The sequence below is a fragment of the Xenopus laevis genome, chromosome 9_10L (assembly GCF_017654675.1).
Source record: "Xenopus laevis strain J_2021 chromosome 9_10L, Xenopus_laevis_v10.1, whole genome shotgun sequence".
NCBI classification, from domain to species: Eukaryota; Metazoa; Chordata; class Amphibia; order Anura; family Pipidae; genus Xenopus; species Xenopus laevis.
The window spans coordinates 46,498,514-46,516,375 of NC_054387.1; the positions used below are offsets into that span (position 1 = coordinate 46,498,514).

Below are 17,862 nucleotides of genomic sequence, written 5' to 3' on the forward strand. Positions count from 1 at the left end.
CCTGTATCTGACAATTCAGCACTAGCAATGTTTGGATGCCTTCAAAGGCTCCCAATCAAAATGTTCCGGCTAGCCTGATCGACGAGCCGACCGATATTCAAGTGTTCTGCGGATATCAGTTGGCTCTTCTCCCACAATACACGTACTGAATATTGTATGAAAATTTGTTTCGTAACATTATTATCGGTGTGTCTATGGCCAACATTAGAGCCTAGGTGTGAGATCTCTGCTGAATCTTATCTGAGATTTAGACAAAAGGGCCTCCAAATGGATGCTTAACTTAACACCTGTGATAAAGCACAATTGTCCAGCAATATTGTTAACTCTTTTCATCAGTGGCGTAGTGGGCGCCAAGCCCCCCTGCAAAAAAATCTTCAGAGGGGCTCAGCACACTCCGATCCCCATGCTTACTTTCCGTCCCTCCTTAACCCCCTCATGTCCTGCCACTACCCCACCCACCCCAACTCCACCCACATCCACCCCAACTCAGCCCTCTCTTGCCTGACTTGCTTCCCCCTTCCTCGCTGGTAAGAGAAAGCAGCTGGGGAGAAGAGGGATTTTTTAGCTAAAAAGGCAGCAGACCTCACAGTCTGCCCTCCAGTTCCCCAGGCCCCCTGTGACTGCAGGGTCTGCTTCCGCTATAGTTACTCCACTGCTTTTCATACTTGAGCACTGTTGCTCTGGCTTTACAGGGCTTTTCGACTAATAAGAACCAGGAACAATTTCTAGTTGATTGCCCTGTGACAAAAACAGTGCGATATCAGTTGGCAGAGGTCCTGAAGGTGCCCTACATTAGACAACTTTCTTATACACAGACGTGACATTTTGTTTGTCCAACACCCTCTTGACAGAGAAACAATGTACAAGATAATATCAGTGATGAGGTACCATCTGTGGAAATCCCGTGTAGGAGATCACTTGGTCAGGAGGATATTATTGACCTAATAGTGACGTCTGTGGTGTCTGATTTGGGTTTCCTGAAGGAATGGGAGATCTGATGCTGCACCTCAAATTCCTCAAAATTGAGGAATATAAATCTTTAAGTGTCCTTGCCCTTAGGAACGTTTGTACCAACTATTCTGGGGAAATAGTGACAGTAATATTTGAATATTGTGGATTGGTACCATTACCACAGCACTGCTGCAAGCAAGTCGCTTTAATTTTCTTGGAAATTGCAAAATCTTATGTTTCCTTTGTATATGGGGAGAATGGAGGGCATGTATGGCAATATCTTATCCCATGGACAAATGAAAAAAGAAAAACTGGCTTATATTTGCTAATAGTTTGAATATATATAGTTAAGTTTTTACCAATAAAAATCCCAATATCATATCCATTTTAAGCAACAGTCCTGTCCTGCTTTATGGCTGAGATTCTAGCTATCTTTATAACAGAGCATTCTGTCACAGTGACACAGATCCTATCTGATACCCATTGTAAGCAGCAGTCCTGTCCTGCTTTATGGCTGAGATTCTAGTTATCTTTATAACAGAGTATTCTTACATACAGTCATATGAAAAAGTTTAGGAACACCTCTCAGCCTGCATAATAATTTACTCCACTCTCAACAAAAAAGATAACAGTGGTATGTCTTTCATTTCCCAGGAACATCTGAGTACTGGGGTGTTTTCTGAACAAAGATTTTCAGTGAAGCAGCATTCAGTTGTATGAAATTAAATCAAATGTGAAAAACTGGCTGTGCAAAAATTTCATTTTGCTAATTTGAATACATGCTCAATACTGATTACTGGCAGCACCAAATTGGTTGGATTAGCTCGTTAAGCCTTGAACTTCATAGGCAGGTGTGTCCAATCATGAGAAAAGGTATTTAAGGTGGCCAATTGCAAGTTGTGCTTTTGTTTGACTTTCATCTGAAGAGTGACAGCATGGGAGCCTCAAAGCAACTCTCAAAAGATTTGAAAACAAAGATTGTTCAATATCATGGTTTAGGGCAAGGCTACAAAAAGCTATCTCAGAGGTTTAAACTGTCAGTTTAAACTGTAAGGAATGTAATCAGGAAATGGAAGGCCACAGGCACAGTTGCTGTAAAACCCAGGTCTGGCAGGCCAAGAAAAATACAAGAGCGGCATATGCGGTGGATTGTGAGAATGGAATCTCCAGGAAAGAAAATAAGTAATTCAGCAGCAGAGAAATGAATCAATTCTGATATGGCTCTGAAGTTTGCCGAGCCTGTGTTTGCAAGGCAATTCAGACAGGTCTCTCTTTAGCTTAATTCACAGAATAGCAGGCAGGAGTCAGGATGCCAAATAATTACTTCAATAACTAGTCAGCAAGTCCAGTTTGTTTTGAATTACTTGTATTAGATATTGTGAGAATGGTTACAAACGACCCAAAGGTCACCTCCAAAGACCTGCAAGAACATCTTGCTGCAGATGGTGTATCTGTACATTGTTCTACAATTCAACGCAATTTGCGCAAAGAACCTTAAACACACTCGGAAATCTACAAAAGCATTTATGCAGAGGGAGAAGTACAATATTCTGGAATGATCGAAACTCTATGGGATGATTTGAAGCATGCTGTCCATGCTCAGCAGACATCAAATTTAACTGAACTGGAGAGATTTTGTATGGACGAATGGTCAAAAATACCACCATCCAGAATCCAGACACTCATCAAAGGCTATAGGAGGCGTCTAGAGGCTGTTACATTTGCAAAAGGAGGCTCAACTAAGTATTGAGGTAATATCTCTGTTGGGGTGCCCAAATTTATGCACCTGTCTAATTTTGTTATGATGCATATTGCATATTTTCTGTTAATCCAATAAACTTTGTTACTGCTGAAATACTACTGTTTCCATAAGGCATGGTAGATATTAAACCGAAGTTGCTACTTTGAAAGCTCAGCCAACGATAAACAAAACTCTAAAGAGGGGTTTCCAAACTTTTTCATATGACTGTATCCTATCTGATAGATAGTATGATAGTATCCTGCTTGATAAAGAGCCAGAGATGGCTTGAAACGTTGCTATTGTTGGTCTGTGCCATGATTAAATAAAGGCCTTTTATCTTATCAAGAAGGTGCTGTTCTCATCTATATTGTATCCTATCTGATACCCATTGCAAGCAGCAGTCCTGTCCTGCTTTATAGCTGAGTTTCTAGCTAACTTTATAAAAGAGCATTCTGTCACAGTGACATAGATCCTATCTGATACCCATTGTAAGCAGCAGTCCTGTCCTGCTTTATGGCTGAGATTCTAGCTATCTTTATAACAGAGCATTCTGTCACAGTGACACAGATCCTATCTGATACCCATTGCAAGCAGCAGTCCTGTCCTGCTTTATAGCTGAGTTTCTAGCTAACTTTATAAAAGAGCATTCTGTCACAGTGACATAGATCCTATCTGATACCCATTGTAAGCAGCAGTCCTGTCCTGCTTTATGGCTGAGATTCTAGCTATCTTTATAACAGAGCATTCTGTCACAGTGATACAGATCCTATCTGATCCCCATTGTAAGCAGCAGTCCTGTCCTGCTTTATGGCTGAGATTCTAGCTATCTTTATAACAGAGCAGTCTGTCACAAGAACCAAATATTGAGTTGCTTCAATTTCCCTGTTTAGCTCAACAAAAACTATAGAGTTTTGGTGATTAAAACAAAAGACAAGAAGTATGTTCAACACGAGCCCTATTCATTGCACTCATGTTGAACAAGGGAGTACACTGCCCCTTTAAGCCCTTACAGAAACCACTAGTTGGCATCTCCCCTCCAGCTCACCTTTGGACTCAGGACCACAGCAGAGCCACCACTGATGCTGATGATTGGTACGAGGGTCTGTGAGGAGATAAAGTCAAGGATTTGCGCCACAGCCTCTGTGCCGATATTATCCTGAAATACCACGGCGTGTGCCCCTCTCAGTGCTTGGCAAAGCTGTCTCAGGAGTGGACCAGGGCCACTATCATTCACAAGCACAGTGATAGTGTGGATATCCAAGGGGAGGGAAAGGGAACCTTCTGGCATCATAGGTCCAACAAGTTCATTGTATGGAAAGGAGCCCCCAAAAACCAGGGCAACATTCAATACAGGTCCTCCAGCTCGGGGCAGTAAGGTCTCCATCACTACCGCACTGCAGCCAAGTACAGTCAACAAGAGCCCCCACACAACGAAAATCATGTCCCAGTATGAACTGTAAGGGAAGCAAGAGAAATGCAAGCTCAGTGCAACTGTATGTACCAATATCTAATGGCACAGGGGTGCCCAGTTTGCTCTGTTTTATAACATGGGGTGATGGAAGGCCACATGATTAAATATAATATTATGTATATAAAAATAATGGGCAAGGCACTGACATGGAAACCATTGGAGGCCAAGCTGTGGGACAATACAGGAAGCCCAAACTCAACTAATTGACAAACAATATACAAAACATAAAAGGTTTAGGGCACTCTAGGAAACTATGTATAGATCAGACCAAAAGTAGGTAGATATAATCTTTATTTAAACAATCATCTCACGCATTTCGTGTCCCTAGGACACTTAAGCATATGCTTAATCTCGAAACGTGGAAGTCTTGAGATGATTGTTTAAATAAAGATTTTTTCTACTTTTTAATCAACCTACTTTTGGTCTGATCTTAACATGGCTTCCTAGAGTGCCCTAAACCTTTTATGTTTTTGTATATGGATTGTCTGCTCCCCTGAGCTGAGGGCCTACGGAAGGAGCACCATTCCACTTTGGTGAGTTATCTTACTATAATTGGATGTTTTTATGCTTACATACATACATTTTGGGATAATTGACAAACAACCCTGATTTAACCACCATGGTGTTAGGCCACACTGGACTGATTTGATTGTTTGGCCCTGGGGCCCAGGCCCTGCTTTATAGGAAGGCCACAAAAGATTTTTTCTGTTTATCTATTTGCCCTTTAATTGTGTGTGCGGTGAATGGTGGAGTGGAAAGACAACAGCAGATGGGCTTTGCTGGAGGGTGCGGGGAGTAGTGAATGTGGGAGTACTCTGCGGGACGGGGTGAGGGGGACTAGGCTTTGTACACACAAGACGCCAGGATGTGAAATATTTTTAGTTAGAGCATGAATTATTCATGGGTGGATGTGGCGGGCGAGCCTGTGACTCCTGAACGAGCAGCATACGTCAGGCTAACTCACAACACCCAACCAAAGATCAGGCACAGCCAGTCCTCAGCCATAGACTGAAAGAGCACAGAGCTAGGGCACCACTGCAGCACAAACTTAAACCTGGGAGCTACTGCGGGAGAGGTGCAACCAAACCAAGATTCTGCCAGGTGTTCTGCAGGGACCGGGGTCCAACCTAAACTTCATTGTGAGCTGTAAATAAACCAGCCAGTGACCTTTACTGCTGCCACGAGCTGGATGACAGCCAGGGTCTAATCTGAGCTATTTACTCGCACCGTATTGCTCTGCAACATCCACATCCAGCTGTTGCTCTAAGTTGCTCTGCATGAACCTGAAAAGAACCTCTTTCTATGGTACAGAACCTCTCAGCCAGAATATCAGGGTCTAAAATCCTTACTAATGACATGGATTATAGTTATTCCAGCCAATCAGATCTGTCGCAGGTGCAAGAAGTTCAGGACTCATACAAGATCCAGTCTGCACCCATAACCATCAGCAATTGGCCTTCATTATTCTATACATACAATAAAAAAAAAAAGGTAATTGGTTGCAGTGGGTTTATGTAAAGGGGCAAGTTTACTAATGAATATTAATATTGGGGTATTGCATTGTATTTGCACATCTCTGGTCTGAGAGAGCACTAACTAAATCAGTGCCTGGTCTACACCATAAATGTCTTTGGTCCAATCAGAAAAATATAACATGGCCATCAGGGGTCATCTCCCTGCAAATGCAATTGGGCCAAAATTGGTGCAAATGACACCATTCATTAAAGGTGTTTGCGGCCAAACATGTTCCGTGCACTTTCATATAGCACCAGTATGTACTTTCCGCCTCTTCTGCTTAAGTGCTCCCTACTAGTACTGTAGAACCCTGAAGGTGCCAAATATTCCAGGGTAGTTCCCACAGTTGATTGAATCAATAGGCACAGTAAACTTGCATCAAAGAAATCGCAATTATGCTGGAATTATGGGAAAATATTGCATCTAAATTTGCACTTTGCACTCTGCATTTGTGTGAGTAAATGAGCCCCCCCAAATGTAGACAAATAAGGCAGATAGGAGCCCTAGAATGAAAAAGCTTTCGTCTCAACAAATTCAAGAGCTAAAACAAAAGTAAAGCCTAATTCCTACTCAGTACCTGCAAGGAAACTAAGCTTAATTTACCCTTTCATCCAAAACCAAGGAAAGAATTGTGAACTGGGGCCACTCTGTGCAACAAATAGAAAGCTGTATGGAAACAGCAGCTGACCCAGATTCTCTCTGCCAAAATGCCGTAGCCAATCAATGTTGGATTTAGAGCCCTCTCTCCAAGAACAGTGGAGCACCTGACCTTGACTCTCTCTCTGCAGAAACCACACGTCTCACCTAGACCTTCCCTAGGACAAAGTAAATAACAACCAAATTGAGGTCTGACCTGGACAATCAGGAAATGTGTTACATTCTTGCCAAACCTTAGATTCTTTAAGAGCTTGAGCATAAAAATCTTACTCTAAGGTATATATGCCCTTTATCATTCAAAAGGAATAACATGTCCAGCATAGACCAGTCCGAACAAAGAAATATGGCACCTATAACCTGAGCACCAAACAGCAGAAGCCTGCTCTGAACCTCATCTTTAGGGAAGCAAGCCACGGTCAGCTGCTTGGTAGAGGTAAGGGTAATGCCAGGTCTACTTTCAACAATTCCCCAAACTTCAGGAGTAACCAATGGGCCACATCCAGCTGTCCTGGCAGGGACAAATAAGGGAATGAGATGAGAAGGTGAAATTGACTGCCCTTTGGGAAAACGGAGCTGCTGTGGTGCCCGTTGGCAATGTAAATTGGTGGTCTCACCTGGAATGATGCTAAATGTGTTGGTTTTTGGGATTTAGGCACAATGTGGCTGATGTGGTAGGTACTTGGTAGAAGTCGCTTGGCTTTGCAGGAATGCAGCACACTGCAGAGCTCTGCTTGACTGAGCAGCACCTGATGAACTTCACAGGAATGTGGTGCAAATCAGGAGCTTCTTGGAAGTGTGACACAGTGACATGGAGTCAGCAGGAAGGTGGCACGATGCATGTGATGGTTGACAGCTTCACATGTTCCATGCTTATGAGATACCTGCTGCCTGCTCGTCTCAATGAAAGAGGGATGGACAGAGATGAACGTGTGCCTGCCGATGCTCGTACGATGAGAGAGACCTGGAATCAGAGAGAAATATTGGAAAGAAAGTGAGAGTACAGCACAAACCTGCCATGAAGTGGAAGGGAGAAGAGATGTTTCTTATTCTTAAGGACGAGTCAGACAGAAATAGATTTATTTGGCAGGTATTGCCATTCTTCTCCTACCTGACCCAAGCCACAGGCTGCACCGGAACAAAGACAGCAGATTACAAGATGTGCCCCACACAGCAAACTGGAAGGGGGGCAGAGCCAAGAAGAGGAGGACTCCCCTGAACAGGGTGAGGGGGGATGAGAAACAGGTTGGCAAAGCAAAGGAGAAGTGGACTGAGAGAGAGAAGATTAAGTGGCAGGAGGAAAGAGCAACGGGAGAGACCTGAGTAATGCAAAGAGTGAGAGAGGAGACAGGCAGAGGGAGGAGGGTGGGATGTGGTGCTGGGGAGAGGAGGGAGACTGAGAGATATGGAGAGGAGAGGGGGTTTGGGGTGCAAGAGGCAGGGAGGGTGAAGGTTTGGGTGCAAGAGTCAGGGAGAGTGAAGGGGCACTGGCATGGCACTTGAGAAAAGGAGGACACTGGCATGGCCAGAAAAGACAGGTATAAGCACTTTCATTCAGGGAATAAGAGAAAGGACAGAATCAAGGACACAGGGTGACACCAACTATCTCTTGCCTGGCATCCACTGCCCTTGGGCACTCAGTTCCCCTTTGTGTGTGTGTTTGCACTCTCATTGTGGGCTGTCTACTATGTGCATGTCATGACTTTCCCTTGCCAGAAAGGTCTGTCTCTGCCTGTCTCCTGTGTCTCTCCCTCCAGGGGCCACTTCTCTGTCTGTCTCTGGGGATGCTCAAGAGGCTCATGTAGGGCAAATTATTAGATTCTTACCTGTTCAACAGCTGTTGCTAAATGCCTCTTATCGTTCCACTTCTCTCTCCTGGAGTTCTCTTTTGGGTCAGGCTTCTCTTTTTGTGTCAGGGCTGTCTCTCCTCACTCATCCTGTTTGTTTCTCTCTCTTGGGAGCACTCACTTTTCTCTTGCACTGCTGTCCTTCTTCTTTGGGGCTCATTCTCCCATGGGTACAATCTCACCTACGTTTCTTCTTCAACTCAGAGCATCTGCCACTCTCACTCAGTGCTGTCACTACTTACATGGGGATGTCTTTTTTGCATTCCGTGACATGTTTACACTCTAATACTTCATGTAAAGCATTTATTATTCTTCTCTTCAGGAGGCAGTTCTTATCCTCTGCACTGTTTCTTCTGAATGCAGTCCTCTCCTTACCTTCTGTGCTCTCTCTTCTCCAGGTGGTGATCTCCCTCCCTACTGCTCTTCCCTAGGTTGTCCTCCACCTCTGCACTGTCCCTTATCTAGGCAGCTCTTAGTTTCTCTATTGTCTCTTATCAAGGCAGTCCTCTCCTCACCTTTTTATTATTATCTCTTCTCTCAACTGCTTCTCATCAGCCCTAAAGCTCTGCACTTCTCTATGTAGCCCTCACCCAGCTGTCTCTTTCATTTCCACTGTGGCTTCTTGCCCCTCCAAATTGCCCATGTCTCCTCTCTCTGTGCTGTCTCCTGCTCATTCCGTCTACCCACCTGCTCGCCACTCTCTAACTTTGTTGCAGTTGCTGGTGACAGGTGTCTGCTGACAGCATGCGACATGTGTATGCAGCCCTCCTGCTGCGTGCCTCTTAGTCTGTATACAAAATGTATTTGCTCCAGTGCATCTGTCATTATTATTAGGGCTTTTCCCTAAAGAGTAAACATTCTATAAAGCTGTCATAGAAAGAGAGGGGTACAATGCCAGAAAGCCCTTTCCTGAGGGTGTTTTCCCTCCTGCAGATGGGAGCCTGTTTGCTGATTCTTCCCATAGACTTGCATGGCTGCCTGAAATAATCGAATTTTTAACCAAAACATGGGAAATCAAATAACTATAATATTCTTGCAGCAAAGGCAAGGTCACAGTGTTGTGTCTGTGTATTTATGTCTTTGCCTGGCAGTGTGCGTGCGTGTGTCTGTAGCACTGGGGATGTCTGTCTCTGACTCTGTGTATCTGACCCAATGGATCTGGCTCTGGATGTGTTTAACATTGTATTTTGTCTGCTGGACCCTCATCACACTGTATGTAACATTGTGCAAATATTATTTGTATATACACATCTAATCACTCTTGTGAAGTTATTTTGTGCAGTGAACTGATCCGATTGGCACCTCAGTGTTTTAGCTCAGAAGCGATCATTGCCACTGCCTGTGCTTGCGTGTTTTCAGGAGGATCCAAGATAGAAGGAATAAGGAGTAAGGGAAACAATACGGCCAGATTCAGTGTCCTTGTAATGTTGCCCCAGCATGGGCTTCACTGGCAATTGTTAGCACCAATAAAGAAAATAGCATTAAGCCAGTGGATCTGCAAAGTAGCCAAGGGGGGAGGGCCCATGTATGGTCACTCTTGTGGCACCAATATGTTTGTCCACTGCATGCCTGTTGGTCAGAGTAGGGGTTTGCTCATTTATGGCCACTCGTATGGTATCTTAGTGTTCAGCCTGCAGGCCAATTAGTCATGGTAAAGGTTGGTCCAAGTATGGCCACTCGCATGGCATCCATCTGTTAATTCTGAAGGCCAATAGGTCAGGGTAGGGGTTGGCCCAAGTAAGGCAACGCTTGTTAGTTTATTTCTTTGTGCAACTGAGTTTGTATTTCTGGCAATGGGGCTGATTAATGAACAATCTACTCCAGGTGGAAAATAAATAACAAAGGTCCAATTTGTCCAACACAATTACATGGCCTGTTCCTCCAACATTGTGTGCATTAGTGTATGTTTGTGTGTAAGTGCACCTGTCGCTGTCTCACTGTGTGTATAGCACATTCTAGGACACAATTTGCCCCCTTGTCACTCACTAAATAGGAATTGCCCACAGCGAGTGAAGAGACAAGCAATCGCAGCCCAGTTGGCAGTTTCTGAACACAGGCTGGCAAAAATAACTTGTCCTTTATTCCCTTGTGGCACGAGACAGTAGCACATAGTGCCAGGATGTGACACTGAACCGTGAACTAGTTATCACAAGCTCATCACCACAGAGCAGGTAATGTGACGATTCAGACATGACCCAGAGCATGGCACAACAGGAATGTAATCTAGGGCCCCGCAGATATAGCAGTGCAAAGTAACCCTTCAGTGGCACCGAGAAAGCTTCAGCCTGAGATAAGCAATAGGGTAGGTAAACCTTAGGCAGATACATCATGGGGGTGTTAGGGAATCAGCTGCTGTATGTGGGAATTGGTACAGCAGCCATATCTTATTCTAATCCATCATTACATAAAATACTGAATATACAGGGACTCTAGAAAAGGGACAAAGAACATAAGGCAAGGCAACCTGGGATTGGTTGTAGTGATGAAGAGGCATTTGTACCAGGATGCATTCACTATAAATAAATATATAAGGTCACCATATATTAAGTCTTGCTGCCATAATCAGTAGAACTTTCCAGGGCACACAAGCATGTTAGAAGAAACAACGTTTAATGTTAAGGTGGGAAAAGGCCTATGACAGTGATACAGTGAGTACTTGCAGATACATTAGACTGCTTTAAGGAAGGGCCGGATGCCTTTTAAGGACGGGAGAAAATACAGGATGACTGATATTAACCAAGTGTAAATTTGCTCCAGCCAGGGATTTGAATAATTTCACTTCTGGAGACAGGAAAGAATCGTCTCTCCTCCTCTAGGCAAATTTAAAGGAAGAGTAACACCAACAAATGAAAGTGTTTTAAAGGAATGACAATATAATTTATGATTGTCCAACACTGGCAAAACAGGTGTGTTTGCTTCAGAAACACAACTATAGTTTATATAATCAAGCTGCTGTGTAGCCATGGGGGCAGCCATTCAAGCACAGGATACACAGTAGATAACAGATAAGTTCCCAAGAATCCTATTGTATACTTTAAAGCCTATCTATCTATTTGCTGTGTATCCAGTGCCTTTTCTCCTTAGGGTAAGGACACACTGGACGATTTGTCGCCGACGTTTTTAAAAAGCAAATCGCGGCGACATATCGCTCGTTTTGTCTCTGAACAAAACCAAATGAAAGACGCCAGCTCCTGTGCCCACAGCGCGTTTGTGAATCGCCTGTAGCTCCAAAACGCACTGAGACCCTTTTCTGAGCGATTTATCAGAAATAGCATGTACTTAGAAAAGCACTGAAATCTCCTAGACACGCACACACATACAGATAAGTAGCAGCAATTGTATTCAAATTACAATGCGAACGCAATGACGCAAGAACGCAAGCACGTAAAGACGCCAGGTTACAGCGGGAAGCACAAACCGTTTCCGGTTTGGGTGGAGCACGTACCGCACAGAGTAATGGGATACAAATCGCTCTGTGCCAATAGTCGCTGTGAATCGTCTGTTCAAAAAAGGCGATCGTCTTGTCGCCGCGATTTACTTTTTTAAAACGTTGGCGACAAATCGTCCAGTGTGTCCTTACCCTTATTCAGCTTTGAATGTCTGCCCCCATGGCTACACAGCAGCTTGTTTATATGAACCATAGTAGTCTTTTGTTCTACCAGTGCAGAGTAATCGTCCATTATATTTTCATTACTTCAAGACACTTTAATTTTTTGGTGTTACAGTTCCTTTAAAAGCTAGTTTTGTTGGATGTGGGGCTGTTTATCAGTCTCAGTATACATAGTTAGGATTCAGTTTGGCTGAACTACCAAGGATCCAGGCAAACAGGAATCAGGCCTGGACTGGCAATCTATGGGTTCTGGCAAATGCCAGAGGGGCTGCCATAAAAATGCCATAGAAAGTATCTATTTAGTGGACTGGTGGGAGCTGATTGGGCCTCTCTGTACTGGTAATGCCAGGGCCTATTTTGACTCCCAGTCCAGACTTGCCTGGAATGCAGGAATCCCAAATGCCCCTGAATTAAGGCACATGTCTTGTATAGATGTCTCTTTCCCCTTGGCCTGGGAAGCTCTTGGGGGTTCAGAGATACAGCATCTGCCTGCAGCATATCCAATCTAGAGATGGCATTTCTTACCCCCATCCAGTTCCTTCAATACTCACACTCCTCAATGTAATTTCATTCAGAATCGGCAGCAAAGTTAGAGCTGAGCCCATGCTGCCAGGATACCTCTGTTCACGCCAGCTTTTCTTCCCTCACATGACTGCTGCTTGTATAGTCAGGGAGAATTAACCTTGGGGGCACTCTTATGTCTGAGTGATTAAACAAGCATTGCCCCTTGCTACATTCCCCACTTGCAGTGTTTGGGAGATGCCTGATTGACTCAGCTTCCCCGAGTGTGAGAGTGCGTTGGGCCGGCCGTGTGAGTACATACAGGACACAGGCTGTCACTCAGCTCTCTCCCTTCTCTCTCTGTCTCATGTGGACAGATCCTGCCCGGGGCACACAAGGCACGGCGAATTGTTTCTCTCTTTTCCTAACAAGTCGGCTCTTCTCCCCCTCCTGTCCTCACTTGATTTCTTTCTCTGCAGAGCTGCTTAGCCTCTCTCTCTCCTGCCCCCGAATACTGCCACTCTCTCTGATCTTAGCTGACTGGGTGTGGATTTATTTTAAAAGATCCAAAAATTTGCATTGGCTTATTTATTAAAGTCTGAAATTGGCCCAAAGATAAAAATGTCACAAAAATAAAAGACACAAACATTGACTGTTAAAGTGGGGACATACTTATCCCCATAGCAGCCTCCAGCAATGAACCCTTCCTTTTTTAACTATATATATATTATACAGCACTGGTGGGTCATTCCATTCTGAAGTTATCATATGACTGTAAATGCAAACATGGATTCATTGAGCACATCAACTCTTAAAGGTACTCATGTCCAATGTTGCATATCTGCACTTAGCGACACTGTATCAGTCCTATCTCTCTTTGCAAATCATGATCAAGTGTGCCCATGGACGCAGGTGATAGTAGCCCCAGACTTCCCACAGCAGCCAGTGGCCAAATGGCATAGAACACTTGCATATAAAGGACCACCGGGCAACACCGGAAACCAGTGATGTGCTGTCTGGCTCAACACCCTCAGGACCCATTGGTTGGGCGGGTTCGAGTTGAATGCCACACACATTCTCTTACCCGCAGTCTCCATTTATAGTCGCACGCCTGCCCCAAGCACGGGTTTTGGCCTGGGTCTATAAATGGAGTTGCTGGCCTGGTGCAAGTCAAATTTTTGTCGACCCGCACATCACTACCAGAAACCCCAATTACCAATCTGAAAATATTGATTGTAATTGTGGCAACAGTATCCCCCCCTTGCAGTCAAAATTATGCTGGAACCATAGGAGAAAATGCTGCGTTTGAAGTAAAAACACATGGTAAATTGCTTTCAAAATTGGACTTTGTATTCTGCACTTGTAGCTGAGTCTTCATGTCTGTAGGAAGAAGATAACAGAGCAGAAACTGCCCAGAGAAGGGCAACTAGTCTGCTGTCAGGGCTCTGTAGTCTCTTGTCCCCAAGACCATCAGGGGTATCTGTGGTTAAAGGAGAACGAAACCCTAAAAATGAATTGGGCTAAAAATGCCATATTTTATATATTGAACTTATTGCACCAGCCTAAAGTTTCAGCATCTCAATAGCAGAAATGATCCAGGACTTCAAACTTGTCACAGGGGGTCACCATCTTGGAAAGTGTCTGCGACACTCACATGCTCAGTGGGCTCTGAGCAGCTGTTGAGAAGCTAAGCTTAGGGGTTGTCACAAATTATCCATCAGAAAATGAGGTTTGTCTGAAATATAAGCTGATGCTACAGGACTGATTATTAAATTCTGATGCTAATTACACTGGTTTCTGTGCTGTCATGTAGTAATTATCTTTATTAACTATATTGTGACATTTCTATTCTATGTGTACTGTATATTGTGAGTGGGTCCCTAAGCTCAGTAAGTGACAGCAGCACAGAGCATGTGCAGTGAATTAGCAGAAAAGAACATGGGGAGCTACTGGGGCATCTTTGGAGACACAGATCTTTACTGCTAAAGGGCTGTGGTTGCTTTGGGCTGGTACAGAAGCCCATAACATAATGTACAACATTTCTAGCTACTTCTTTAGATTATCTTTACTTCTCCTTTAACCCCATTTAACTTCTTCTTCCTTCTCAGTACAAATGTCGTAAACAAGCCACTTCTTGCAGGGAAAAATATGTATTATTCTATACGAGTATAGCTAACGATATTAAAGATATTTTTACCCATTTTTGTAATGTAACAATAATGTCTCCATTTTTACTGGTCTCTAATCTGTCTCTTGTCACCAAAGTCTCTCCCACCCAAACTGCCTCTGTCGCTAATGACAGGGACCTGACTTCTACAGACGCACGCACATTTGGCACCCGGCCCTGTTTTGATCACCGACCTCTTCTTGACTTATTGTGACTGGTTTCCCTTCAAGGGTCTGACGCTGGTTCTATAAAAACACTTCACCCCCAAATTTCACCCTAATTAACCTTAAGGCTGAGATCCACCACCCCAGTATCTCCTCTAGATGGGCCAGAGGCAGCTCCACAGTTAGGGAACCAGTAAAAGCTTGTATTATGAATAAAACCATCTGTACACAAGGGAGTTCATGTGCTGACAATATCCCTATGTAGCTGGCACACAAGGATATGAGTGATTATGGAAGGGCAGGGGTTAATGCAGAGGGACCAATCACGTTTCAAGTACTGCCCCTGTTACAAAGACAGGTGTCTGTGAAACAGAGAAACTATTCTATATGTAAATAGGCTCTGATACGGGCAGCTCACAAACTGCAACGCAGTGGGTTTTAGGGGAGCGAATCCCCAAACTTTGCTGACGGTGCAAAATTACTTTCAACTGAAGGCGACTCTAATCTCGCTCACCAGCACACCTTCTAAAGGGGATCATGCCCAAAATTTGTTATATATACTAGAGGAACTGGGAAGTATAACATTGTAGGCTGGCTATGAATTCTGGGAGTTGCAGTCAATCTGGAATAGAAAATGGAAAATTTGAGTTGATAGTATGGCACAAGGGTTCCCATAAAAAAAGGGGTCAAGGCCCATGCCACCTTCACATGATGTCCTCGTTGTACCCTATAAGGTGTCCGGCTTGTTTTGGGGGGGTGAATGAGGAAAAGATGAGCTGACAGAGGGAGGAGGATGAGCAGCCTTTGTTTGATAAATTGCTTTTTCGTTATCAGTTCTGGGAGACAGACAGCTCCGCTCCCCGTGACCCGGCCCATTTTCGTTCAAGCAAATTCATTGTCAGGTCCCTTTCTGTGCTTTATCGACCGGCCTATAGAAAGGAACACAAAATGGTCAGAGAGTCTTCAATCCTCTCTCCCACACCCTCCTCCCTTCCTATTTCAGCCTAGTACAATCCCTGTGCTGCCAGGCATGGGAACAATTGCTGGTGATGGGTCACAGGCATTCACGCACATGTAGGGTTGCCACCTTTTCCGGGAAAATGTTACCAGCCTTCTTATCTATCTTTTTTCCCTATTAATAACATTGGGATCAACCATCATTTTTACCGGCCAGGTGGCGACCTTACGCACATGGCGGGGGGAGAAGTAATTTTTTGCTGGGGGGCTGGGGTAATGTAGTTATACCCCTGGCTATGACAGATACAGCAGATCCCCCGTCAGTATCCCCAGGGTCGGACTGGCCAGTATCAGTACTTGTACACAACAAGTTTATTGGGTATACATTGCAAGCTCCGCCCATTTGGGGAGGCCACTAAATGAGCAATTCTGTAGCTGACTTGGCCACCAACATTCTTGGACAAATTGGAACAATCCAGTCCACTGGGGACCTGGCAAAACCTGTTGGGAGAAGGCTGAATCAAAGTGCCCAATGGGAGCAGGCCATGGAATGGGTTATATAAATGGGCCAATAAGATGCTGACTTGGTCTGAAGGAGCCAGGTTAGCAGAACGTGTAAAGCCAACTGCACCCTATGAGAAGAAACGTATGCAATGTAATGGATATTGATTATAGTGCCCATGCTAAATCTTAATAAAGAATACTAGCAGTGGGACAGTTCCACGCACTTTTATTTGGGGGGGGCACTTTAAATACATATCCCTTTCCCAGGGAACTGAGGCCTGATCTAGTTAATGAATTGCCCCTTGGAGCCTCCGCTCAGTTCCCCCTTTCAGGTTCTGCCGAGGGATTTTTACACATTTCATGAGAAAAGCAGAATGACAGCGAGGCAATGACAAGACCGAGCCGTATGAAGACAAATGGAGATGAAGGCGAAATTCCCAAGATTCTCTAAGGGAGATAGAGATAATGTCCCCATGTGTTTTTATTATGTGTCAAATGGACAAATAAATGGGCCAGTATCACGACGGGCCACTCGCTGCACAATTAGGCAAGAGGCTCCCGAGACCCCCAGAACTAATGTTATTTTCTATCCCCCTCCAAGATGGGAAGGAAGAGGAGGGAGACGGGCACAATCGATTCATATATATTATAATAAAGAGCAGATGCATTTCTAAGGCAACGACATGAATAATGGATCAGCCCACCCTAAAGGTAGAGAGGATTGTCTTGCGCACGTTATAACCCTTTAATCATACCTCCCAGGGGTCAGAGTATTTATTGCACATTAATAACCATTCGTATGGAGAAATACTTCATCACTCAATATTCTGGGCGGCTAAGGCAACGCTCTGGTTGGGGGGGGGGTCACTACTACTGACCGATGAAGGACACAGCGAGCACCAGAACAAAAGCTTTTAGATTTATATTGAGGGCAACAAGGGGAGATTTTAGCCCCCATGTGTTTGGAGCAACTTGTAAGTGTCACAGGGGGTGTATAATACTCATGTGTTGTCTCACTGGATGTCTTTATTATACACAAGAGTCATGAATCTCTTCTAATCAGTGCTAAGTGATGTCATCAGTTATAATCAGTGCTAAGTGATGTCATCATTTACAATCAGTGCTCAGTGATATAATTTGAGTCACATGACTAACCCCAACTTGTCTATTACAATAATGCACCACCTGTTGTAAAATATGAGAAAGGAGAGGTCCATGACTATATAAAAGCAGAACTCCTCAGCGACTTCTTATATACTTACTGTATATTTTACAATATTTCCAATATAACGACTCCCATAGATGACAGCCGACCCTGACGGGGTCATTCACTATTAGTGATATGCAAATTTTTTTGCCTGTCATTGATTCCTGGTAAAATTCCACATTTTGACATATGTAAATTTTATCGCGAAACTGTTGTAGAAATGTGCCCCCAGATAAATTTGTCATGACAAAAAAGTTGCAAAAAAAAAACGTCCATAAGAAAAAACGCCCGTTGACTTTAATGGGTCAGCTAAAATGAAAATTGCCAGGGGGCAGGCACTCGGAGCGCTTCATTTTGCAAAGTCACCCATAATTGGAAAACTTCGAGAACTTCGGGCGACTTCGGCAAACAAATCGCTCTGAGTGCCCCCAGGCGATTTTTATTTTAGCCAGCGGAAGTCTCCGCATTTGGACAAAAAATTCACCATAAGAAAATCCGCTCATTGACTTTGATGCTTTTGGACAAAAAAATTATTAATTTCCCAGTTATTGATACAAACATCCCTGGTATGTG

At 44.0% G+C, this 17,862-nt stretch overlaps 1 protein-coding gene across 2 annotated transcripts in view; it reads right to left on the minus strand.

Moving 5' to 3' along the window:
• Nucleotides 1-10,441, minus strand: part of grin2c.L (glutamate receptor, ionotropic, N-methyl D-aspartate 2C L homeolog) — a 34,887-nt gene extending 24,446 nt beyond the window's left edge. For both annotated transcript variants that reach the window (XM_041576557.1, XM_018235312.2), the window contains exons 1-3: nt 8,159-10,441; nt 6,950-7,296; nt 3,738-4,146 (exon numbers count right to left, since the gene is read on the minus strand). In XM_041576557.1, coding sequence (XP_041432491.1) covers nt 3,738-4,133 — 396 coding nt within the window. In that variant the 5' untranslated portion in view covers nt 4,134-4,146; nt 6,950-7,296; nt 8,159-10,441. The remainder of the gene's footprint in view (nt 1-3,737; nt 4,147-6,949; nt 7,297-8,158) is intronic.
• Nucleotides 10,442-17,862: the final 7,421 nt, after the last annotated feature.